At 41.5% G+C, this 25,966-nt stretch overlaps 1 protein-coding gene across 4 annotated transcripts in view; it reads right to left on the reverse strand.

Moving 5' to 3' along the window:
- The window catches only part of LOC139915228 (retinal-specific phospholipid-transporting ATPase ABCA4), a 44,520-nt gene that overhangs the window by 5,292 nt on the left and 13,262 nt on the right, over positions 1-25,966 (reverse strand). Inside the window, exons 10-42 of one of the 4 annotated variants that reach the window (XM_071903759.2) lie at positions 25,695-25,811; positions 24,710-24,907; positions 22,695-22,900; positions 21,574-21,750; positions 21,075-21,297; positions 19,768-19,989; positions 19,035-19,239; positions 18,842-18,934; positions 18,103-18,306; positions 17,600-17,777; positions 15,706-15,837; positions 15,182-15,321; positions 14,912-15,049; positions 13,679-13,860; positions 13,264-13,369; positions 12,544-12,749; positions 12,059-12,113; positions 11,745-11,783; positions 10,841-10,851; positions 10,591-10,761; positions 9,934-10,058; positions 9,557-9,655; positions 8,373-8,654; positions 7,582-7,614; positions 7,320-7,425; positions 7,137-7,211; positions 6,410-6,579; positions 5,390-5,567; positions 4,915-5,030; positions 4,432-4,579; positions 2,694-2,817; positions 1,706-1,835; positions 437-557 (exon numbers count right to left, since the gene is read on the reverse strand). In XM_071903759.2, coding sequence (XP_071759860.2) covers positions 437-557; positions 1,706-1,835; positions 2,694-2,817; positions 4,432-4,579; positions 4,915-5,030; positions 5,390-5,567; positions 6,410-6,579; positions 7,137-7,211; positions 7,320-7,425; positions 7,582-7,614; positions 8,373-8,654; positions 9,557-9,655; positions 9,934-10,058; positions 10,591-10,761; positions 10,841-10,851; positions 11,745-11,783; positions 12,059-12,113; positions 12,544-12,749; positions 13,264-13,369; positions 13,679-13,860; positions 14,912-15,049; positions 15,182-15,321; positions 15,706-15,837; positions 17,600-17,777; positions 18,103-18,306; positions 18,842-18,934; positions 19,035-19,239; positions 19,768-19,989; positions 21,075-21,297; positions 21,574-21,750; positions 22,695-22,900; positions 24,710-24,907; positions 25,695-25,811 — 4,710 coding nt within the window. Of the gene's footprint in view, positions 1-436; positions 558-1,705; positions 1,836-2,693; positions 2,818-4,431; positions 4,580-4,914; positions 5,031-5,389; positions 5,568-6,409; positions 6,580-7,136; positions 7,212-7,319; positions 7,426-7,581; positions 7,615-8,372; positions 8,655-9,556; positions 9,656-9,933; positions 10,059-10,590; positions 10,764-10,840; positions 10,852-11,013; positions 11,044-11,744; positions 11,784-12,058; positions 12,114-12,543; positions 12,750-13,263; positions 13,370-13,678; positions 13,861-14,911; positions 15,050-15,181; positions 15,322-15,705; positions 15,838-17,599; positions 17,778-18,082; positions 18,307-18,841; positions 18,935-19,034; positions 19,240-19,767; positions 19,990-21,074; positions 21,298-21,573; positions 21,751-22,694; positions 22,901-24,709; positions 24,908-25,694; positions 25,812-25,966 lie in introns of all 4 variants that reach the window. The other 3 variants (XM_071903758.2, XM_071903757.2, XM_071903756.2) reach the window with 3 other exon arrangements.

The following is a 25,966-nucleotide window of genomic DNA, read 5'->3' on the forward strand; positions in this document are numbered from 1 at the left end:
TATATTGCATTTATATTGATATTTTTCCACTTATTTCATACTACATATATTTAATACTTTTGGTATATTTTCATATTGTGCATTTTCTTAATTCAGTTTTTTACCTTTTTGCACACCCTCATAATGTTGCAATTCATACCTTTTTCATACCTTTCATACATTTCTACTTAACATGTTGTAGCGTTGAAAGTGTCAGTTGCATATGTTTATATAACCGTTATCTTATCTTACATTAATGAAATACACAGCTACAAAGGAATAAATCAGGCAAATACAACAAAAACATCACAGACAATCACAAATTATATTAAATCCTAGACTTTGGAATTGCCAGGAGGGCATCAAGGAGCTTATTCTTTACATACAACTCCTAATTACAATATAATGTGGAACTGAGGTATCATGCAGGCATGTAAAGTGACAGACATGGTCGTACCTTGGAGAGATCTCTGATCTGCAAGATGTCTGACTTGTTCCCTCCGTTGTAAATCCTCTGCCTCTCCTCCGCCACATCATCGTCTTCATCTTTTACCGGAGAGCGCCTGAAGTCTGATAACCTGAGGGGAGCGAGGGAAACATCTGGAGAGAAGCGTCTGACATCAGGAGAACACACCACAGTTTCCCTCTGCCGTTCAATAGTCAGGGTGGGTTAGAGTTCGCGACCCTATGTCAAACAATCTCACTTGTTTTAGTATCAAAGTGTGTACTAAATACTTCAGAGGCCTCTCCGCCCTGCCAAGAAAAAAATATGAGTACACGCATTATCATCTTTGGGTCCGACCAAAACAGGTTTTTGAAAGTCGATGCTGATACCGATGGTTTTGTATTTAAGCTGCCAATAACCAATATTTTCTGCCAATATTCAGCATTTTTAAATTCGACCGTTTTCATGCCAAAAATTCATGCCAAGCATTCAGTGTTTCCCCCAGAATTATTCTTGCCAGGGTGAAAAAGCCTCTGAAACAGCATTTAGACCATCATGGGACACTAAAACTCCCCACTGGAACCCAGACTAATGAAATTATTTTAGTGTCAGCAGCTCTTTGAAGCAGGTTGACCCACCTCACCTATTCAGTGGCAGGGGAAAGTCGGGAATACATTACTGACTTTAAATGAGGAATTAATTCATGAAAAACATTATTCAACAATTAAATGAATAACTAAAATGCGCAAAGAAAACCAAATTTCATTGCAGGTTTTAAAACTGTCTTTATGTAGCTGTTGTCAGGGAGGAACCTCCATGATATAGCCATGATTGGCCATATCTGGTATTTGATAAAGGGCCAATATCGCCCGATATATTATATAATACTCTGAACCTTTTTTCCTCTTCTTTGAGTACTTCATTCGCCAAAATACAAAGAGTGCAACAAAGAATTTGTTTCCTCCCATTTCCCTTTGAGACGTTTAGTACCCTAGAGTCGCACTGTGACATCACGGCCCATGTAGGTCCAGGAATATGCAGGTTTTTATTCAAATCAAACACAGCAGCAGCTCATTTCACTAATTAGTTCCTCCTCTCTGGTTGAAAGCGTGTTAATTAGTGAGATGAGCTGCTGTTTATTTGGTTGAAATGAAAACCTGCAGACTCTTGACTCTTGACTCTGAGGACTCCTGGCCCTCTGTGGACTTGAGGATTGAGAGCCACTGGTGTAAAAACTGAAATGCTACTTTATTAAGCTGTGCATGTTAGCCAGTCCCTTACCAGTGGTCCAGGAAGAAGCGGTACTGGATCAGAAGATTTAGAATAAAGAAGACAAAACCTTCCACAGCCATGAAAGCAACATTTTTCCCCACAAAGTCCCATCGGAACGGGTCCATTGTGTACTCCTCACCTGGAAGCAGAGACACAGTCTGTACAGTGATGGATGAAAATGAACTGGTTTTTCAGCCAGGAACAAGAAAACCCTAAAATATTTTACTTCATATATCTTACAGCTCGTACAAGACTAATTAGCTCTTTTTCAGTGGGTTGAATATTGAGAGTGAGTTTATGTTTTAATAATCACAATGCAAGACATGACTTTTACGCTGATTACAGCCACAATTTGGCATCACGACTGATTTTCAAGACTGGACCAAATCCATGCTACACAGCAAATGTTCCAGTGTTAATAGGCTATGTGTAGATTTTTTTGCACAAATGTTGATTGGAGAGCTGTTTGTCCACTCACAGAGCTGATGTGGCTCTGGGCGGCTTTTCAGAACTATCTACATTAGCTTTGATGGGTGTGGACTTACTAAACACTGAGAGTGTAAATATCAACACTGTGCCAGAGTGAAATTAACACTCACAATTTTTCTGTTTAAAGTATAAATTATTGGAATTTTGATTACAAAGTGTATTGTGATTATATGATTAAGTATTAAACACAGTTTAAACAAAGGATAAAAACAGGAAAAAAAAGAATTTGAAAATATATTTTTTCCACTGCAAATGTATGCAAAATGATACATACTCAAAAACCTTTGTAAATGAAACTTTGTTGATAAGATCCTGAGTGACAGTTGTACTAAGCCAAAACAAGGCATGATGCATTCTAATCAAAGCTGTTTAACAAAAAAAATTTCAAATAGATGCTGACTCCTATTGGTCATGAAAACTGCGCTATATGTCATGGAATAAACATGGAAAACTCATGGAATTTGATCATCAGAAATGCTTCAGAACTACACTATAGTATAACACTTACCAAATCTGGCATAAACATCAGTGACAGCCTGGTTCATGGCCATGTCGATCAGGCCCCGGCCCAGGCAGAAGTGAGGGAACACCAGCAGGCCTTTCTTCAACCACTCATTAAATGTCAGCAGAGACTAGTAGGCCACACACACACACACACACACACACACACACACACACACACACACACGCACACGCACAATTTACAATTTGCAATTCATTGCATTGATACAAAGTTCAAAAATGATACAGCACTGTTTAAAGATTCACATATATGTACATTATATACAAATATGAGAATAACCTTGTGTGAGACAATTAATTATGAACAAATGATCAATTTCTGAAGCTCAGGATTATACTGAAAATCCTCCTGTGTATCCACCGTGTTTTCAGCAATGTGTTCTCATATAACGCTTGTATAATATCTTATGAAAAGGTTATAATTCATACAATACCTATGCATGGCCAGCCACATAACCTATCAGTGTATTAAAACAACTTCAGTTTAAGGGTAGGCAACTAAAACAACTTTGGTTACGGTTAGGAAGCAGAGAATTGAACCTGGATCATCAGAATATGTATACAACCATTCACCACCCGTCATGTTTCAGTCCTCCTGTTTCACTTCATTCACAAAATGTCACACAAAATTAGGGTGCATTACGTTTCGCAACTCTAAAAACAAGTTTGACATGAGACCAGGTTGCTCTCAGTCACTGTCTCATCATGTTCTGATCTTGGAAATTCAGCTGAGGTAGAAACTTTGTGCATAGAGGGAAAATCCAAACCTTTTTATACTGAGTCTATTTTCTGTGTTGCACCTGTATTCACAAAAAATACATAAAGCTCAGCTGGATGTAAATGCTCAAACAAATTCAGTGCCAGTGAAGCAGCTGTAAGTTTAGTTGCTGGGTGACTTCGACACTACAGAAATATGGGTCACGCCAACTCCAGATGTTCTCTCATGACTCATCTATTGTGGGATGCATCAGTGAGAGGAAGGAGGAGGACAGGAGTCTGGTTCGTCAGGTGGTGCGGGGAAAACCATCTGCAGCTCAACATCAACATGACAGAGGAGCAGGCTGTGGGCTTCTGACGGAGCAGGAGAGCACTGACAGTACCTGGGGCTTCACTTCAAAAACAAGCTGGACTGGACTGATAACTAGGATTTGGAGTCTAGGATTTGGTCTTAAAATCATATTTTTCTTAAAACAAGTGAATACATTGGGGTGAGATATTTTCACCCCAATTTCCGATGCAAAGTTGTCAAGTGATTTTAACTTTTTCCGTTTCCGTTTCCAGACCTATCAAGCTTATTTCATTATATTTTTAGTCAAATTATCTCACTGCACTGGCAGATAATCTTGCTGGTTTCAGTAAATTTCACTTAATACATGCCAAAATGACTTCTTTCAAGAAATCTTCTTTCTCCAAGACAATTTCATTTTTAACAAGTAAATGTCCTGAATCAAATTACATTATCCTGAAAAAAGTCAAACTTGTTGAAACCGGTAAAATTATCTGCCAGTGCAGTAAGATGATTTCACAAAAAAAAAGTCTGGATACAAGATAAAATAACAAGTTTGCAGTTTTTGCAGTGCTCTGCTTCCTATCTTTGGGAGAGAGTTGTTTATGTCCACAAATATTGTTTGAACTGCCTTTACTGTGTGTTAAAAGGTGGAATTTTTCACATTACTTTGAACAATTCTTCCTAAAATCATCTGAAGCGTTTATATTGCCCTTACCCGATTGTTTTCAAAAAGCTCCAGGATGAAGGTGATGGCGCTGCTGTTGATGCCTATGAACAGGTTGATGCAGGACAGAGAGACGTAGGCCGTGCTGGGGATGTTGAATATGTAGGACATGGGATACATCATGGGCGTCACTGACCAGCTGTAAGGCAGGAGAGCCGGAGGAAAGTTCAGGGAAATATACAGAACTTCCAACAGTCTGCGAAATCTTCTACAAGTAGATTTTAGTTTATTTTATCTCCCCGGCTTGTCATTTATGCATTTTGTTTTTGTTCTACAGTTTTCCCCCTTGTTGAGTCTCTGTTGTCTCATTCAGTTACGAATTTGTCTCTTTTGAGGTGAGACGCTTTAATAAGCCCCTTTGGGTGTTCTTGTCTCATTATCTCACCTGCAGAAACCTTTCTGTTCTTTCGGTGTTTTATCATTTTTATAAGCGCAAGACAAAACGGAACTAAATTACGCCAAACAAAGCCTTACCCGTATAACAGGAGCAGAGCTATCAGTGCTGGCAGGTTGGTTGGTGATGTGTAACACTTTTTGTCAAAAGCCATGAAAATACCAACCACCATTGCAGTGCTGAGAGAGTAGTTAATCTAGGGGGGAGAGACAACGTTCAGATATTTAGCTGTAACATACTCACATCACATGCTCAAACAATTTAAGAGTAAAAGAAATAAATCATGACAGTAAATCATTGTGTAAACAAAGGCAGTATGGGGTAATAGAATCTCTCAAGACGGAGGTCCACACTGCAGATTAGGTCTTTAATTAAGACAATAATTGGAGATAGTGTGACTACAACAAGGAATATATATTCAAAAACTGGAAATAAAAGGGTAAAAAAAAAAAAGGTTGTTATATCCAAGAAATCACTGAGAATAAAGGTTTTTTTTTATCATCATTATTGTTTTGATTTGCGTTTTGAATGGACTCCACTCCCTGCTTCACCCACCAGGTCCCAGAAGAAGTTGGCCACCCAGTAGACCAGGGGGCTGACTCCGCTGACAAACTGCAGGTGCTTGGCCTTGGTCACGCGCTCCTGGATGAGGTAGAGGACGAAGCTGGCAGGGATGAAGGACATGGCGAAGATGACGCAGATGGCCACCACAGCGTCTACTGAAGTGGTCAACCTGAGGCAGGAGAAGAGGAAAGTGTAGATGAAGTCAATATATGCTGTAAATTATGGTCAAGGAGGAAACTAATATTTTGACTGATGCAGCTATGCAGCGCTCACACCAACAGGGAAAAAACTGAAACCCGGGATCAAAAATGATGTAAAAGATGTTCCTGCCTATGTGATAAAAGGTATGTGATAAAAGCAATGTGATAATGTTAAGGTACAATTGCCAAATCAGTTGTCCTGTGCATCACTATGCATTAATTTACAGCTTGGACCTCTCTGAAACCTGCTCAAGATCAATATTATTCCTTTTCAGAGTCATTTCTCAGCATATTACTGATTAAATTGTGCAAGTTATCACATCATTGCAACTTGCAAGAAGTGGTGCCACTACATAAAAAAAGGCTAATGTATAGTGATGTTGTGGCATAATGTGGTTACACTGCAAAAGTTATTTAAACACATTTTATGGCCATGAATAAAACTGGGAGGGTAATTTGCACGAGTGCGTCCCAGGGGATTTTCTAAGAGAAGAGAATAAAAAATAGTATAAAACCTAACTTGAGAAGTTTCCAGAAACGATCCTGTAAAACTCTGATTTCCAAAAATCATCCAAAATTTTGTATGATATTTAATCATTTTCTTTGTGTTTTTCATGATAGAAAAACGACTGTTAAAATTTCCATTAAATGCAAGAACTGCAGCTGTTTCAATGGAGGCTGCATTAAAAAAAACACAATAAAACTCCAACAAATGGCATATTCTCCTCTATGCAGCACTAAACCCAGAGAACAGCCTGACACTACACCAAAATGCACCGGAGTCTCATCATTATAAAGGCGTAACACTCACACAGTGACCTCAGACAGCTGCTCCTTGGTGAGGTTGAGAGGGTGGTTGATGGCGGTGATGCCATACTCTACAGGTTTGGCAGCGCGGGGGAGGAAGGCCCGCAGAATGGCATTATTGGCCACGTTCATGAAGGCCGCCATGGCGTGCCAGCCTTTGTTGTTATACCATACCTGACAGAGTGAAGAGCAGTTAATGCAACACTAGCAACCGTCTGACTTGTTATATACAGTTCTGTGCATCACTGATCTATGACATACAGGGAAATGTTATTTTGTGTTAAACCTTTTTTACTTTTGCACTAAAACAAAAAACAACCTTGAACTGTAAACTGGGTAGCAAAGCTGTTGAACAAAGCACTGACACCCATCAATCATGGTCGCTGCTGTAGGGAAAACTGCCTTGACAGCATGAGGACGACCAGGTGCAACACTCTCTCCATTAAAAAGATTTTTTATTTTGGCATTACATTAAAAATCTGACATTTCGCTCAGAGACCTTCATCAGACTTAACTTTTTAGCATTAACAGCAAAGTGTGGTTGTTTTATCCTGTGTGGAGTGCCACATGGGTGGAGTTTACTGAATTAGGATAGTTCAGATAGATTGACATTCAATTATGTGGCAAAACCATAGACATAGACAGTAAAAAATAGGCAAAACACACCCATCTATCACCTAAATATCTTAAAACAAATCATAGAGGTGCGTAACAGTCCATCCTATACTTACCTTTACATTGAATTCACTTTCCATGTATCGTAGGAAAGGACCAATCTCCTTCAGTGCAAGTCCAGAATAGTAACCCTGTGAAAGGCAATACTTATTATGAACTGACGTCATGTATTTCACACAATTCTCACACCTGTAATGATACTATTACCAAAAGCTCTTTTCTATTAAAATAGTGAGTACCCCTGTGATGTTGAGCATCCGTCCCAGCTGATGGAAAACATTCTGGATGTTTTTGGGGTCTACGTCCAGGATGGGAAGCTGTCCTCCTACTGACAGACCTCCATATCTGAGGATAGAGAAGATTCACACTCACTACAGCAGCAGCAGCTTGTCTTTTAAGTGTTGTAGCTTATTATCTCCAGCAGAGGGAGACAAACTATATAACTGATTGGTATACAAAGAGATTTTCATTAATTTATGGCAATAAGGAGCAAATTATTACCTTTGTTCATTCACCCAGTATTTGCTCTTCAAACTGTGAATTAAAATTCAAAAATTGGTTTGATTAAACAGAGAGCTGGTTGAAATCAATGTATTAAATGAGGTGGTTAAACAGAATGAATTACAGAGCAATCAAAGTGTTGGTTAATGCATTTTTATGAGCCTCATGAAGAAAATGTCTCTCACTTTCCCAGAGGTATTTTATTTTACCCTGATATGTTATTTATGTATTTTGTTTGCAGCATCATCCTCTGAAACTGAACAACTGAACTATTTGTTGATAGTGTATGCACCAATATCAGCAAGAGAAATTATTGTATATTCATTCTACTTGGTGAATAAAGTGATTCTAATTTGGATGCTGACTGATCAATTTAAATGTGAAGAAAAACTGTCAAGGAAAGGATGAAAATGGTTTCCATAACAGTCCTTATGGATTATATCCTCATGGACTATGACACTATACTGATTATATCATCAGTTACAGAGCAGTCATAGTCTTGTTTATGAGCCTTGTGAAGAAAATGTTCCTCACTTTCCCAGAGGTATTTTATTTTACTCTGACATGTTATTTATGTATTTTGTTTGCAGCATCATCATCTGTATTGTTTTGAAGTCATTTTGTTTCTGTGGTCTAATCCACCTGTGTATTTGTCATTTTTATCTTTTCCTCTTTTTTTTATTTTGGGGTGAGTCATATTTCTAAGTCTCTTGAGGTTTCTTTCTCTCACCCACACAGTTTGCATTTCATCTCTATTTGTGTTATCATTTGTAAACTGAATTGAAGCCTACCTGGTTCTGATGAGAGTGGGGTAGGTTTTGACCAGGTAGTCGGAGATGTTCCTGTCCGTCAGATCCAGCATGGTGTCTCCCGTGGCCTCTGTCCGCCGGCGGGGGGGCGAACCCCCGGCTCCGGCCGGACAGATGGGCATCATGGTCAGCTTCTTCTCGGTGCTGCACTCACAGGAAGGGGAGGGGTTTTGGGAGTGCCACGCAGGACTCAGCAAGATGTTGTTGACCACAGGGGAGAAGTCGGGGTAATCCCACTCTGAGGTGCTGTTCCCGCACGGCATTCTGGGTGGAGATTAGTGGAGGAATGCACATGCAAAGGGGTGAAATCACTATTATATTACATTACATCATGTCATTTAGCAGAAGCTTTTGTCCAAAGTAAAAATAAGTGCATTTTGTCAACAGTAGTCAAACCGTATATCAGAGTCTTCAATAGCAAAGCCTTCAATAGGAATAAGTAGCGAGGAGGAATTATAGAACTCAAATTGTGAAATCAAAGAGGATCCAAACACCCAATATATATTTACTCAGGTCTAATTTTAATCTATTTATTTGCCTGCATTCTGAATGTATAAATGTGGAGTGATATGCTTATTCTACTGTCAATTACATGTCTTGCATCATGTATGTCTGTATGTTATGTTACTACAACTAAATTCTTTGTTGATACTGTATGTCCCTGCACATCAGCAAGATAAACTCCTGTACATTCATTCTACTTGCCGAATAAAGTGATTCTAATTCTGATGCTGACCAAATTAAAAAACACACATTAAGTATGAATGTGAAGAAAAACTGTCAAGGAAAGGATGAAAATAGTTTCCATAACAGTCCTTATGGATTATATCCTGGACTATGTGACTATGCTGATTATATCATCAATTACAATATGCCAGAAATGTGAAGATATTTGATCAAATTAAAATTCCATTTTCTTAAGTGTTGCATTCTGCATTTTTACTTTGAAAACCTATCTTCAATCCTTCAGGGATGAATATGTACGTACTGAAAGTGTATGCATGCAGTGTATGGATGTGTAAGTATATGTTTTACTGTGCCAAGAAGACAAAGCAGGCAGATATCATGCTTTGCCTCTTTATGTTTTTAACTGTGTGATTGTTGGATACTAGATGTATGATGAACATGTGTAGTGATCCCATCTAATCTGAAGTAGTGAAACTCACCCTAGTGGCTCTCCTTCCATGCAGCGTGTCCCCAGGCCCGGTCGGTTTAACAAGCGCTCTGTGAAGCGTTTCATCTTTGGGTCAAGCGGTTGCTCATTACTTAATGAGGAGCAGAAAATGAAAGGAAGAAAAGCAGGTTGAAGAAACTGATTGAAGGAAAACAAGCCAAATCCTCACCGCCAATCTCCCAGATACCTGAGTGCTTTTGTAATACGTACACATAGGTTTATCTAAAGCTAGTGTCTGTTACTATTTTGGTTAAATTGGTAGTCCATTTGCAGGGTTTCTTAACCACTACGCCATCTTTGGACTCTGTATCACTAATAAAGCAACAAGCATTTTCACAAGCCATGTATTGTTTGCCATGAGGTCCTGACCTGAAGAAGGTGAACTGCTGTCCGTACATCCAGGGGCTCAGAGTCAGACTGGGATACTCTCCAAACGGAGGGACTACCAGGGTGAAGACCAGGGCGACCAGGACAAAACTGGCAGGTAGAACAATCTGGAAACCCACAAGACATAAGTAAATCACAACACTCTTCCACATGGTGGTCTAACATAAAGGGAATTTTTATGATTTAAGTCAACAAACATCTGAAATATTCTAAAGACAATTCATTTTCCCATCGAACATGTGCACCTACTCATTCATCAATTCACCAGACTTGGGTCAAATAATTTATTATGGAAATAATTCTTTGCGTTTTTTTCCTTCTTGGAGTAGCCCACCAAATTGCACAATTCACAAAGCATCAGGTAAATCAGGTAAGTATACTAAATGGACTTTGAAATTCTTTTCTGCGGCTGTCAAAAACATTCTGGCACTCAATGTACTGTCCTTTTGGTTAAAACCCACTCATCTGGTACCAAAAAGCAGGTTAAAATAATAATAATAAGACCTATTTACAAAAAAGACTATTTGGCCCCGGGTCTACAATCAATCCACTCATCACACAATCCAATCATCATTCACACATTCATCATTTCATCTCAAACACAAGAATCCGCTCCATCCCTCAGCTCTGGTCCAGTACCTGTGCCAGGAAGTCTTTGTGGCTGCGTGTGGCGTGGTGGAGCCTCTTCACCAGCAGGGCGTGGAACTGCTTCAGGATCAGAGAGACTCCTTTCACCTGCCTGGAGCCCCTTCCTGCACTGCTGTCTGAGGCACCATGGGCTCCGCCGTTAGCCTGCATCCCCTCGTTAGGCTCTGTGGTCATCAGTGAACAAACAAACAGTGTGTTAAACATTATTACATAAAATGTCTCTAAAGGCCAAGATATTTGCTCCAGGTGCAACTGAGGCAGGGGGGCAGCGGCAGCTTAAAAGTTAGAGAAGCAGGCTTGTGATCAGAAGGTTGCCAGTTCGAATCCCCTACTGCTGAGATGCCATGGAGCAAGGCACTTTACACTTTACACATTTTGATATGTTTTCTTATGGTACGGACTGCGACTCTCCACCAGCCAATGATATGTTTTTTTTATAGCCTTCTTGTCTTTTAAAAGAGGACCACATTGGAAATAAGTTTTGGAAACTTGATGTGTTATCCTCGATGATTTTAATTAATGCATGACTAATGGCTGTGCATTATTTTTGATTATCAAATAAACAAACAAAATGCATCCTCAGTGGCTAACAGAAGAGGGTTGTAATTGTACTATGCAGCTCTCAGGTATGATTGGGAGTAAATGTATGAATGTGAAGTAGCACTGTGCTGGAAAACAGCATGCAAGCAGCAAAAGCCTTAAAAAAAAAAAAAGGTTGTGGGAAACGTGCTGTTAAACCAAATATTAACCCAGCATCCTCCCTGCTTTCTTGTTGCTTTCATGGCAATTCATGTAGACTACAAGCAGAGGATCTGGTCTAAATTCCTGACCTGGGTCATTTGGACAGCTTGGCTCACCAGATGGGTGGGGTTTACCACATAGGACGATGAGTGCCACAAAGTTTAAACAATCACAGAAAAGCATTTGACAGTCAGTATACTTTCCTGTGATTGACACCTTACGTAACGATATCTAAGTTGTCCTTATGTGATGAACCCCACCCATCTGGTAAAGGAAGCGACTTCAAAAAGCGATTGATAAGAATTACTTGCAAATACTATTTGACCCAGTTCCGGTAGGTTCAGGTAAAGGAAGCAGGCTTTTATTTTGACAGATGTTTATCCAGTGGCTCTAGAGTCTCTGACCTTGACTGCCATTTTTCCTCTGCTGTAACATCCACTGTTCTAGAGGTGGGAGTGCACAGGTGAGACACAAGACACATGACACAAACAAACTATAGGGTTAAAAACTGACAAATGATGCATCAAGCTACATGTCAAGACTAAACTGGGATCTACTATTCGACTTATAATGACATAAGTCGGTTAGGGGATACACATGACAATAACAGGTAACACAGTAGGAAGTGGTGTGAGGCAAATGGGTCAACAAGAAGATAGAGAGATTTAAGAGATTTAATACTGGGAAAAGGCCATGGAATATCAGTCATGGTATTTACCAGGAGTGGTGGCATTATTCGCTGCCTCTCCCTCTGCAGTGACCTTTATGAATATCTGGAATAGAAAAAGTTTCCATGCATTACAAATAAGTTCTTCCTTTAACATTTTATAAGGATAGAAAAATATGAACATTACAACTTGAAGATTCCATCATACTTAAAAAAAAAAAAAAAAAACATGAACAGTGATGTCATCAGATGGGGACAGGGAAATAATGCTGCATAGAATTGTATGGGAATAGCCGTGGGAACTTGATTCAAAAGCAACACATTTGAGGCGTTTGAACTGTTGAACTGAAAGTTGGAGAAATCAACGTCCATTACTAAACACTGAGTTGCCAAGTAGTATTTACCACCTGAAAGCTGGCAGCATGTTCAACTAGGAAGCACTTATCTACCGTCTTTCCCATATGACATGAATGTAGCATAACACCACCAAACCAATCAACAGTGATGTCATCAAATGGGGGCGGGGGCCTCCCTACCTCCTCCAGTGAGGTATCGGAGATGCCAAAGCTGCTGAGGCCCATGTCAGCCAGCGTCTCCTCCAGCTCCCTGAACAGACTGGCGTAGGCTCGGTGCTTGAAGCCCTTATTGGGCAGCAGGTAGGTCAGCTCCTGGCCAATCATCTCGATCAGCTTGGCTTCGGGGACGTGGTGGTGGATCAGGCTGGTGATGCTGTCTACATCTCCTGGGAACCAGACAGAAAATCAAATGTGGAGGGTGCAGAGAGGGGTAAAGTGTTCCTAAAATGTCATAAACCAAGAAAGATGAGGAAAGGGAAACTGCTTGTTATCCTGAATTTCCCCCAGGGGATCAATAAAGTGCAATCTTAAAAAAACAAAAACATTATTCAAGCTTAAAGTTGCATGGGTAAATCTGTGCTTGAACTGCTGTCTGCATCACTTTATGGCAGCGCATTTCAAGTAGAAACTCTTCCTGAGGCGGTATCGCAAGGAAACAGCACGAGTCAATATCACCGCTAAGTTATAAATGTGATAGAACAGCGTATTGTATCTGCTGTAGAACTTATGACATAAGACTGAGTCGGTCATGTGAATTTTCAACCATTTCAACACCCACACTCAAGCACAAACACAGACACATATATCCCCACAGGTCACACACACACACAGACACACACACTCCAAGAAGAGTAGCTCCCGGGGATGCAGATAAACAGATACACAGATAAACACACTTACCATCCAGAGCTCTGTCTAGATGCTGGGACTGGTACTGAGACTGATCTTTGTACTTGGTGCAGATGGAGCAGGCACAGTCACAGTCTGAGGCACAGTCGCAGTCATTCTGACAGAAACAGCAACAAAACACAACAACACCGTTAACAATGAAAATAGTGCATGAAAAATTGGAAAGAAATGTCAAAAATCCTGCACCACTCAATGGTGAATGCACAGTCCTGTATACTGAAATCAATCAGTGAAACAAGCAGCCTGGAGATGTAAATACAAACTAGAACAGGCACCTCTACTGTTTTTAGACAGATTCAATTTCTAATGCAGAATAAACAGCCAAATAAGGCAGAAATATGCTGTAGAGACTTGCAGCATCCCTGATAGGTTCTTTGGCTGATTTTGTGGATGCACTCTGCCTCACCTCTCTCTTCCTGATGTCCCTCATGCGGCGGACCAGGGTGAGATAGAAACCCACGCCGAAGCAGTTCTTGAGGAAGAGGGGCGAGCCGCAGCAGTGGAGTTGTCCTTTGGAGATGATGGCGATGCGGTCGCTCAGCAGGTCAGCCTCGTCCATGTGATGAGTGGACAGGATCACTGTGCGGCCTGCGCAGGGGTCAGATGAGAAATTATAATGTATTTCCATTGCCATATCATCTGAACAAAAGCAAAAACTCAGCCTACACTTGGTGAACATAAATGAAGAAACTTTTGGCATTAAACCAACGTGTTTGAGTTAGCATATAGCCTTTAACAGTCTTTGCCACTTGATGAAAGCTATGTAAGCAAAAATAATGTTGGTTTTATGATTACAGTTTCTTCCTTTGTTGTTCATCAAGTCTAGCTGAATTTTTCCTTTTGATCAGCTCACTACTTAATTCAAGTGCCTCAGGAGAGCTGCGAAGCTGCAAAAGATTTTGTTTCTTCAACGTCATATCATCTAAAATAACTCACTGAGCTTGTAGGAGTGAAATTTGCTGGTCATTTTTAACAATAGCAAAAAATTATGGATCTTTAGGGGTGAGATGTGTACCTGTGAGGGTAAAATGTGGACTTAAAGGGGTAAAATGTGGAACGACAAGGGTCAAATGTGAACCTGGAGATGTATAATGTGTATCTAAAGGGGTAAAATGTGGACCTAGAGGGGTAAAATGTAGACCTGAAGGGGTAAAATGTGGATCTAGACGGTAGAATGTAGACCTAAAGGGGTAAAATGTGGATCTGAAGGGGTAAAATGTAGATCTTGAGAGGTAGAATGTGGATCTAGAGGGGTAAAATGTGGATCTAGAGGGGTACAACATGGACCTAAAGGGGTAAAATGTGGACATGAAGAAGTACAATGTGGACCTAAAGGGGTAGAATGTGGACATGAAGAGGTAAAATGTGGACCTAGACGGTAGAATGTAGACCTAAAGGGGTAAAGTGTGGACCTGAAGGGGTAAAATGTAGATCTTGAGAGGTAGAATGTGGATCTAGAGGGGTAGAATCTGGACCTAAAGGAGTAAAATGTGGAATTGGATGGGTAGAATATGGACATAAAGGGGTAAAATGTGGACCTGGAGGTGTCCACTGAGAACCAATGTGGACCAATGTGGACGGAGGGTGGAATCTGGACCTAAAGAGGTGGAATATGGACCTGCAGTAGTAAAATCTTTACCAGCTCTGTACTTCAGTAGAAGGTCCCAAATGGATCTCCTGGAGTAGGGGTCCACCCCCGAGGTGGGCTCATCCAGGATCACGATATTTGACCCGCCAACAAACGCCATGGCAACAGAGAGCTTCCTCTGCATACCACCTGCACAGTGCGTGAGAGACAAATGTTTAGAGGCAACACCATGACAAACACCGTTTTCTCTCTGGTTCTCTCTCTCTCTTTCTCTCCCTCACTCCATCTCTCACACACACACAATGGAAACAAGTGGTCCACCTGAGAGGTTCTGGGCCTCGTCGTCTCTCTTGTGTGGCAGCCCCAGGTCCTCGAGCATGTCCTCGACCTCCTGTTCTGCCTCCGCCTGAGTCCGACCCTTCAGGAGGGCATAGAACAGGATGTGCTCTTCCACCGTAAGACTGGAAATAAAAAGAGGGCAGTAGAGAAGAGGAAGAGGGCTTGTCACTGGAAGGCTGTTGGTTTGAAAACCTCAAAAAGCTGGGAAAATCTGGATGAAGGAAGTGAATGTGGAACTCTTTTCTCAAAAACTACTGTCGAAGCGGTCATTAGTAAAGCACCGAACCCCCCAACTGATTCTGAATTTTGAAGAACGGTTCCTCTGTTACATCTGTCTTTCACTAACAAGGAAATATAGGAAATAGGAAATGTTTACCAATTTGTTAGTTTAGCTGAATAGAATGCCACACATGTCTCAAGTGATGATGAGGTATATCTGAAATGGGTTGTTTGACTTTCAATGGATATTCAGTAAGTAAACTTCTGTTGACTGAACTGGAACTCACTGGTTGAAGAGGATGTTGTACTGAGGACACATGCCCATGGAGGTACGGATGATATCCATGTCAGTCCTGATGTCTCGTCCATTAATGTAGGCTGTTCCAGATGTAGGGGGGTACAAGCCGGTCAGGATGGACCTGGAGAGAGCAGAAGCACATACCATAACACAGGGTTTATCAACCTTGGGATCGGGACCCCATGTGTGATCCACAGGTATGGAAATGTCTCTAGGAAAAACTGCTATTCAATTTAGAGTGCAATAATATCTGATTGTCTATAAATCCATAGGTTGTCACTGACTACCTCATTAGAGCAGCTTCATTTCTGTCTCTCTGAGGTATGAAACGTTGTTTATTAAGATTAAGATTAAGATTGCACTATTGATCCTCCAGGGGAAATTTGGGTGTCACAGCAGCAGTATACAGTACAATGGCAGAACAAAGTACACGCAGTGCACTCAGTACAATGTGTAAGCAGTATGATGCAAACACACAATTTTTATGTTTCTAACACCTGGTGTCACAAGAATTTTCTGACTTAGTATGTAAGTATGCCAACCTTTGAGACTGCAATTCAGGGTCATCATTTGGTCTAATGAAACCTTTGAATGTTGACTTCAATCTAAACAGCTTTGCAGTGATTTGAATTGAATTACTCTGTATCAGGGGTGCCCAGACTGTGGCCCGCGGGCCGTGTTGGTCAGAAATATGAGATAATTTAGAATAGATAAAAACTTGTATATAAACACAACAGTATATTATTCGAATGTCAAAAATACTTCATATATTTTGTTACATTATAAATATGTAGCCTAATGATAACGTTGCGCAGTCTGTATTGATAGTTTTCCCACGGCGCAGCCGAGGGCATCGAGACGCATATACAGGTCAGGCAGTCAGTCAGTCAGCAGTTAGTAACCCTTCCTGAGACGGCCTCTAGAGGGCAGCTGTGGCTCAGAGATGAGCAACAGGAGACGGAGTGAAAACTAAAGTGAAACTTAACATTCCACAGCTCATTCCACAGTAACCTGATAATTGTCTTCTGATGTCCTACAAACTTCACGGTAGGTATTACTATTACCTTGTGGTGTTTAAGTAATGTTAGTGGAATTATTGAATTGAACACGCGCCATGGGCCTTTAGGCTACAGGATCTGTTGTTTATCAAACATGTTCAATAATAACGTTGCAGCATGAGTATTCAATGCAGAGAGTGAACAAGACCTCCCACCCCCCCTATATGGACTTAGCCGGTTAAATACACTTTAAAACAAATCTTTAGTTTGTCCAACTTACAATAATTTGGTAACTAGTTACAGTTTGCCTGAGTTTTTCAAGCTCAGGCAGCTTTTATTAAGTTATTATTATTGATATTATTTAGTTTATTGTTTAGTTTTTTATAGGGAATGTGTTTTTTTAACAAATGGGGTACAGTACATAGTCAGTTGTATATACTGTACATAATCAGTTGTATCAAACATTTTTCAAACAATCAGTTGTATCAAATATATATATATATTTTCACAAAAATATATACAAATTAAAATATTGATTTAACAGAAAACCCTTGTTAAAATGTTGAATAAACACAATAACTTGTTTGGGAGATTGGGAGAACTGTTGCATAGAGGTCATTGAGAAAAGAATATTAAACAATTATATGAAAGTTTGTATTTCAAAATGATCATAACATGCTTCTATATTTTGGCCCACGGCTCACTGGTGAGATTACATTTTGGCCCACAGAGCTGAAAACTTTGGGCACCCCTGCTCTATATAGTTTGAGAGTGATACAGTCATGCAGAGAGATTTCTCTTAAGGAATGTTACCAACTTCCTGAACATTAATTTTAATTGACGATTAAAGTGATGCTGATTCTGTTACATCTGATTTCAGCTTACATGGTAGTGGTTTTCCCAGCCCCGTTGTGTCCCAGGAAGGATGTGATCTGGCCTTCATAGAAAGTAATGCTGAGACAGTTGACGGCTGGACGAGAGCTTCCATTATACACCTTGACCAGGTCTTGGATCTGCACCCCCATCACCAGCCCCACCGGGTCGGGCTCGAAGAACAACTGGCCTGCATGGGGCAAAGAATGACGCAGGAGGATTATAAGATAAGCTGTAAGTATTAAGTCATGGACGTCTAGTACAGTGGCTGAGAGTTGAGAAGGGGTGTCAGGCCACAATGAATTTAAGACAAATGAGTCGGATAGATCAAGAACTCAATATCAAAAGAGAAACCTGTTGTTGGACATTGTTTCTATTCTTAAACTAAAATACCAAATGCTATTATTCTATATCAGGTTGATTGAGAACCAGTGATTCAAAAAACTCAATATAGAACATAACATCAAATTTACAAATGCAACACCAAATCTACACTATGTCCCTGACAGTTTTACCTGTTTCTTGCCCGTTGCACTCCTCCTCTGGAATCGGTTCTTCCTCTTGTCGTCTCAGCAGCTCCCTCTCTCTCTCCAGCCGGTCCCTCTTATCTTGGTGCTTGCAGGTTTTCCTGCTTCCTGAACCGTTACAGGTGTAAGTCTCTGGTGTGTCCCTGCTCTCAATATCCTTCTCCATGTCCTCCGGCCCAGGTTTCTCAGGACCTGGGGGGTACAGCATGGTAGAACCACCTCCTGGTTAGGATGTCTTACTGTGTGGTATATAATAAAAAGCTTCATCTGAAGCATGGGAAAAGACTCCCCTCTGGCAGTAAACATCAAAAGAGTTATTATGTTTTACAGGCACCATTTTACAGTTTGTTACACCATTTTACAGTCTGTCGACAGAAGAGATGGCCAAATATGTGGAAGTTGACATTGCTAATACCATGAAAGGGCAACAAAAATAAAAACGAGTTATTTAGTTTGGTTCACTATCACCCTAAAAATGCATGGCTTGGAAGGGAATCTATGAGCAGTAGACATGTTTTACCTGCTATCATGTTTTTTCCCCGTTTGCTTTCACTAAACCCCACATTCCCACGTGTATCTATGGAATATAATATAGTTATTGAAGCAGGGGAGAACTGTACTCATTCACTTTCCACACCCAGGTTTCCCCGGCAGGTCTGCCCTCCAGTTAGAGGCCCTCATCTCAGTTATGGGACATATAAGGGAGACCAGAGCCAGTGACACTAACCTTGATCAGCCATGTGTGGGTGTGAGGGTGCAGGTCTTTTCCAGTACGAGGGCTGGAGGGGGAAGTAGAATCGTCGACCAATGCCATACTGCCCTGTGGAGTAGAAGTTTGATGCAATTCTCAGTATATTAAATTCTTAGTACTAATAAATAGCCTATATGCATATATTAGCAGAGAGCATGAGGAGTCTGACCTGGGAAGACGTTGTCCAGATACCAGGCCAGAACGCCGTAGAGGACAGCATCGAATATCATCATGCGTATGGAGGTGAGGAAGGAGTAGGCGTCTCCCTCTAAGGGGCTGGTCTGGATGTTGTCCCACTGCAGACCCAGACCCTGCTCCTCGTACCGCGACAGGTACTCCGTCCCAAAGCCAAAGGCCACCGGCGACAACAGGCTCTACAGCAGAGGAGGGATGCAGAAAGGAACATCTGAACATCACTTCATTTGTTAGAGAGCCACTGGTCGGTGTGTTGTTGTTTTGCTACTTAAAAGAATGGACTGCACTTGACAAAGAGAATATACTTCAGTATTCAGTGTCTCAAGATTCAATTTATCAGTGTCTGTCATGAAAATAATTTGAATATTGACATATAGTCTTTTTTCTCAAGGGCAATCCCATTCCTTTAAAATGGATATGATATGTTCAAATGATTATTAACAATTAGTTATCATCACTTCCCATATACTAGCACTGTTACTGAATCTGAATGAAGGTATTCATATATAAAAGCAGTCTACTCTAGCTATATCTTTGTACAGTACATCACATCTTTTATATGCAGTCACTCTTAAATACACTTGAAATTGAATTTGAAATACCCCACTACACCCGGAAAGCCTTGCCTGTGCTTGGGCAGTGTCTGTGCTTTCGCCTGTACTTGTAAAACTCCATAAACAAACAAAAAAAGGCATGGGTTAACGTACAGCAGCTAACTTCATGTTCTTGGTGATGCGGTCCTGCCAGGCAAAGCAGAGGATGTGGGGCAGGTAGAGGGTGAAGTAGATGATGCCACTGCAGGCGGCTGCCAGGTTGGCCTTGTTGAAGAACACACTCATCAGGAAACACTGCATGATGGTGGTGATGGTGAAAGTCAGCAAGAAGAAGAAGACAAGCAGGGGGTTGCTGTAATTCAGCACCTTCCCACCCTGAGAGAAAAAAACATACAGGTGATTGTTATTATCCCTTAGGGCAATTTCACATACACATCGAGAGACTCAAGAGAGAGACAAAAATAGACACAGTATGTTCAGTGTTCATTCATTACATAAAATAGAAAACATTCAATCTATTTATTTCAGAAATTATATAACTGATCATTAAGAAACCACAATGTTTGAATGACATCACTAAACACAGATCAGCAGTTACGGTTGTCATCTACAAAATCAGCCATGGCTACAAGTAGGAACATTTAGTGATTCATGGAGAGCGCAGAGGTGTGACCAAGTCAACTCTGCTTGAGTCCCAAGTCAGTCTCAAGTCTTGAGGTGCAAGTCTCAAGTCAAGTCCATATCATTAATGTCTCAAGCCTAAATGTAGAACAACAAGTCAAGTCAGTCGAGTATCAATTTAATATCTTACAGAAAACAAAATATCTAGGACTTTTCATTGCAATATTGTTTTGAGAGAATAAAAACTTGGTAAGTAGATCATGAGTTTGATTTCTATAATCAGTTTCAACTGATTCAGTCAATATCAATAAATTCAATCATTCCATACAAATTCAGAAAACAGAATTTAAATTCAGTTGTCTGGTGGAACATTTACATTTACACAAACACAAGATCTTTTGACTTTAGAAACCTTTTCAAGTCATCAAAGTGCAAGTCAAAGTCAAGTCTCAAGTCACCAGAACCCAAGTCAAGTCTCAAGTATTCTCTTCATGCATCAAGTCTCAAGCTATTAAAATTGTGACTTTAGTCTAACTCGAGTCCAAGTCATGTGACTCGAGTCCCCACCTCTGAGAGAGAAGATATTAGATGATAGTTAGCACAACTACTGTGGAGTAATACTGTGAAACTGCAGTGCAACAGAGGAACGTGAAGAATGTGTCTCTCCATACATAGATCTTTTCAAAACCATCCACTGGAGGGCACCATTACACCCTAAAAAACGATTAACAAACCAAGCCTGCAATATGTAAAGCAGAACTAAAACTTGACTCTAATTTCAATATCCTCATATCCTCCATCTCTCCCCCTCCTCCCTCCACCTCCCCCTCTCCTCTCACCATGACGATGGAGGTGAGCAGCGCTGTGCTGGCAGTCATCATGATGAAGCTGTCGATGAACCAAGTGTACCAGATCACCCCGTTTTCAACCCCCATGGCTTTGAGGGTCTCCTTGAGGCGCAGCTCCTTCTCTAGCACGATGCTCTTCACCGTCATGGACACAGAGTAGATCCAGGCCAGAACCATGAACATGGGGAAGCAGCGGTTCAACGTGATCATGAAGCTGGAGGAGAAGAGAGGAGTGAAGAGAGGGGAGAGGGTGAGTTAGTATGTAACCCATGATTGGATTGAATAGGTAAATTAAACTTATTGAGTTGCCCCCAAGGAAATCTGTCTTTAATTCCATGCTGCTGTTGTTGTTGTCAATAAAAACGTATCAACACATAGCACATGAAACAATATAAATATCACCCATGCTAAAAATGCACTTGTGGGAGTAAGACATTTTGGTTAGAAGCAGCCGTGATATGTTGTTACATTAAGTGACTGGGTTACTCACAGGTCATCTACGTAACACGGGTATGGCATCTGCTGGACATAGACCCCAAGTGGCCAGTCGTTGCCGGTGTGAAGCTTGAGGATGCCGTGTTCGATCATGTCCTGCAGGTAGGCGAAGCCTCCCCAGATGTACCTCTGGTCCTCCATGGGGTCTGCTCTAGGGCCGGGGTCCCAGTACCTGGGGGAGGACACAGGAAGTGAATGGGGTCTTATTGTCCTCATACCGTAGTAGTAGAGCATGTGGTCACAAGATCATTCATCAGACAAGGGCTTAAACAAATGATTTATTTAAAAATCTTTGTTCTACTAAACAATATCTCAATCCCGGCCTCCATTCAAAACATTGCAACAATCAACCACCCCAAAGTCTCTAAAGCCATACACACACACACACACACACACACACACACACACACACACACACACCACATGTACACTCCTTTTGCTTAAGCGGATAAGTCACTTGCAAATCCCCCTGTACAATCTGATTATTCAATTGTATAGAGGGAGGACTCCCACTGGGTCCATTACAGCCCATTGGTGTGTGCTATAAACAGCTAAAGCTGTTTGTTCATCCTTGGGGCTATTGACACACTGACTGGTTGTGAATGGGAGATCAAAGCTATAATAAAATGCATGTAAGAGCCTCACATGGAGGAGGAACGGCCTCATATTGAGCTAATATTGGACCAACGGGCAACTTTGGTTTTCTTTTCTGCCTTTGAAGTCTGTGACAAATCCATATAAATTGCTAGCCTCTTGAAACCTGCCAGATTTGTGCACAATTACAATACGGATGGTTCCACAAGGCTAATAAATTGCCTCAGTAAATAAAGAGGTAACCATATGATGAATAAATCTAGGAGCAGCAGGTTGGCAGGGTGATTTGGGCCGGCGCCTTGGAGTCTAAACGTTGCTGGTTGGATTGTCCGTACCGATGGCACCAAATACTGCAAAAGTGCTTATGAGTAACTCCCATGTACTTGTGTACCAGCCTGCTGCAAAGACGTGAACAAAAGATATAAATTTATGTGAACAAATGGAATGTATGTGTTCCTGCCTAATACCATGCTTGAGGCTATACATCAAAGCTACACAGCGATACACACAGCTGCTACCGACCTGTCTTTGATCTTGTTGGTGCGCTCCACTGCATCGATATCCATGCGGATCTTGTACTTGACGTGTGGGGGGACACTTGTGGTCCAGGGGTACATGTCCAAGAAGACCACACCAGCCCAATACTTGTTCTGCTCTAGCAGGTACAAGGCCTGGTGGATCATTTGGGACTCATCTGTGTGGGCCACAAACTTGTCCAGGCTGATGCACTGCAATCAGAGAGGGGGAGAAAATGGGAGAGAGAATATCATAGCATTTGTTTGTGTGAGTGCAGTGTGTTTGATAGTTTACCATTTAGTGTTTAAAGAATGTGGGTGTGCCATGCAAATATATGTGTGTGTGTGTGTGTGTGTGTGTGTGAGTGTGTCTGTGTCCAATTTGATCATGTTTTGGATTAGGAATGTATGTGGCATTTGCTCAATTTGGAATCAATTGACAAGCTTAGCCCAGTGTGGGTGGATATTGTGAATTTGTCTCAAAATGTAAATCAGCATTCAGTCATGACAGAAGCCTCTTTCACTGAAGTGCTTTGGTGACATGGGAAAATCTGAGCTGCTACATTCACTCTACAGACACACACGCACATTCACACACACTCACACATGCACTCAAGCAATGCAGGCAAACAAACACACGCTCTCATATGGGCATGTAAACACGCACACACGTGCACACAATCGCAAATGCACACACAAGTGCGTGTATAATATGCCTACCTGCACATACACACAGTGAATCTCATTCTACACATGCACACACTCCCTCTCTCTCCCTCAAACACACACACACACACACAATTGCCCTGTGAAATTCCCACCCTACACACACACAGACAGCACCCCCCCCCCCTTCCATATAAAGCGTGTCTAATGTCTCCATTCACATTACTGTACAATGCCCTCAGCACTCAAAGAAAGACGAGAGACCGCTTCCCATTCATCCTTATAGGACCATACATTCACAACACAATAATACTCACTCAGAGATGGGATGAGAAAAAAGGCCCTCACTGATACACATGTTCCAATGGGCTTTCAGTGTGAGAAACATACCCCTGACAGAGTGAGAGCACCTAATGCTAACTGCAGCAGTTATCCTATAGCCGAACGCTGGCTGACAGCTATATCTAATTGGCTAAATCGCCTGGGTTTGTTTGCGGGGCTCCGGAGGGCTTTGGGACGGACCGGGAGACAAAAGGCAGATTGAGATGCCTGCACTGATAGGGCTCTCTCCAAAAACACAACCCCTGCCCCCCTTAAAATCGATTACAGAGCACCCCTATAGATTGGATAGACAGAACGTAGGGAGGAGGGAAGAGGGAAGGAGTGAGGGATGGATAGAGCGATTTGCCCCCTTTTATTCCGTGGGCGCAGGGGTCTGTTTCAATGCGGGGCCATACACTAAAACAACATGGAGCTCATAGGGGGGTGGCTCACTCCCACCCACTCTCCACTTTATCACTGGCTCCACAAAGGCAGCCTGGGAGGGGGATGACAGCAGGCTTGTTCTCCCTGCCTTTCAGCCTGCTGGAGGGGAGAGCGGCTCTATAGCTGTGCTAAGTGGCCTGCTCTGTTTCAAAGGGGCCTGGCTGCAATCTCCTGGGAGCAGACCTGGAAGACTGATGCTCCTGTCTGGAGAACTGAAGGTTGGGCCTACAAAGAGGCTGAACACCTAGTCCTGGGAATGTGCAGTAGGCCTATTTAGTAAGTAGCTGACGACTGAGGCGAAGAGGGAAAACCCAGAGTGAAGCCTACACAGCTTCTCCATCATTCTCAGAAGCTCAAAGTCCCATCAGATAAGTAAACTTGATACTCATCCTATTGAGTTGTTTGAAACTCAAAATGATCCAGTCAACTAGACGGACAGACAGACAGACAGACAGACAGACAGACAGACAGACAGACAGACAAGCCACAAATACCAATAACCTTTTTCTCTTTTTCCTTCTTTTTTCTCATTTTGCACCATTCATCACTAAAGTAATATCCTCATAGGGTCGCCATGCTTCTGTTTCTCACCTCTCCGTACTGGTTGAACAGGCGTATGATCTGGTCGGTGAGGTTGAAGATGTTCCTCCAGTCAAACTTGGGCATGCCCTCCTCCCTGTCCTCCTCTGAACCGCTGTACAGGAAGTTTAGGATGTGTTTGGTGGAAAGCTCTGTGTCGTTCAGACTGTTGTCCAGGAAGTCCATCACCGTAGGGTTTCTCATGGTCTCCTGCAGACATTGACACAGAAGTATGGAGTAGTATTAGATATGAAGCAGAAGATAAATAGGTAACAGAAGTAAATACTGTACATATATTTCTAAATACATTTTGGAAATGCCCTTACATCGCTGCCAACTTCTGATGACGATCACACTGTTAAAATCCCACATTCCTTTTTTGTGGAAGACATTTTCTGCTGTTATGAAATAAAGACGCAAACTAAACACCTTACATCTCCCTGAATTCCCTCCTGAATTGAAAGTACAAAAAATCCCTTCTGCCTCTCCTTGACTCTTATTTCTCTTGTTTCTTTCCCTATCACTTCTCTCTTACATGATCTTTCAAGGGTCACAGGAATCAGAAATTATCAGAATATTACTCTGATTCCTGCATTCCTTACTATTGGTTGCTTGTAATGTTGGTGATCTAAGAATTGAAGCTTATTCTAGTCTTGTAGTCATTGTAAGTCACTCTGGACAAGAGAGCACCAAACTAACAGATTACTTGTCAGTGTCAAGTGATGCTTACAAAGTGGCTAATACAACTTTGAGGACGTCTGCTCTCTTTATTTATTTATTTTTTGCAATTTGAATAGTGATGCTGGCTTGTTTTTTCTGTGTCATTTTCTGTATCATTTGACAGTTGAATGAAATTGGAGTCGTTACAGGTGCCCACAGAATCATGTACACGTATGATTGTGTACCTGCAGGTATGAGTACATTACAGTATGTGTGTGTGTGTGTGTGTGTGTGTGGTCATCTACAGAGTCAAGACAGCAGTATGTGCGTTTCGTACCCTGATCATGTTCATCTGGACGCTGCTGTGGAAGAAGGCCCAGAGCTGCGGCCCCACCTCCTTCCAGGCCTTCGCCATGTTCTGCAGCCTCTCCAGCTCCTCAAATGTTGTGTTGGCCTGAACCACACACACACACACACACACACACACACACACAATGCTCATCAATGCAAAGTTCACAGATATTTCCATAGTTGTACATCAACAGAATAGAAGCACATTAATTCCCAGAGAGGCATTGTGTGAATAAAATGAGACCCAAACTAACATGT

This window comes from Centroberyx gerrardi, chromosome 13, assembly GCF_048128805.1.
Source record: "Centroberyx gerrardi isolate f3 chromosome 13, fCenGer3.hap1.cur.20231027, whole genome shotgun sequence".
In the NCBI taxonomy this organism is placed as follows: domain Eukaryota; kingdom Metazoa; phylum Chordata; class Actinopteri; order Beryciformes; family Berycidae; genus Centroberyx; species Centroberyx gerrardi.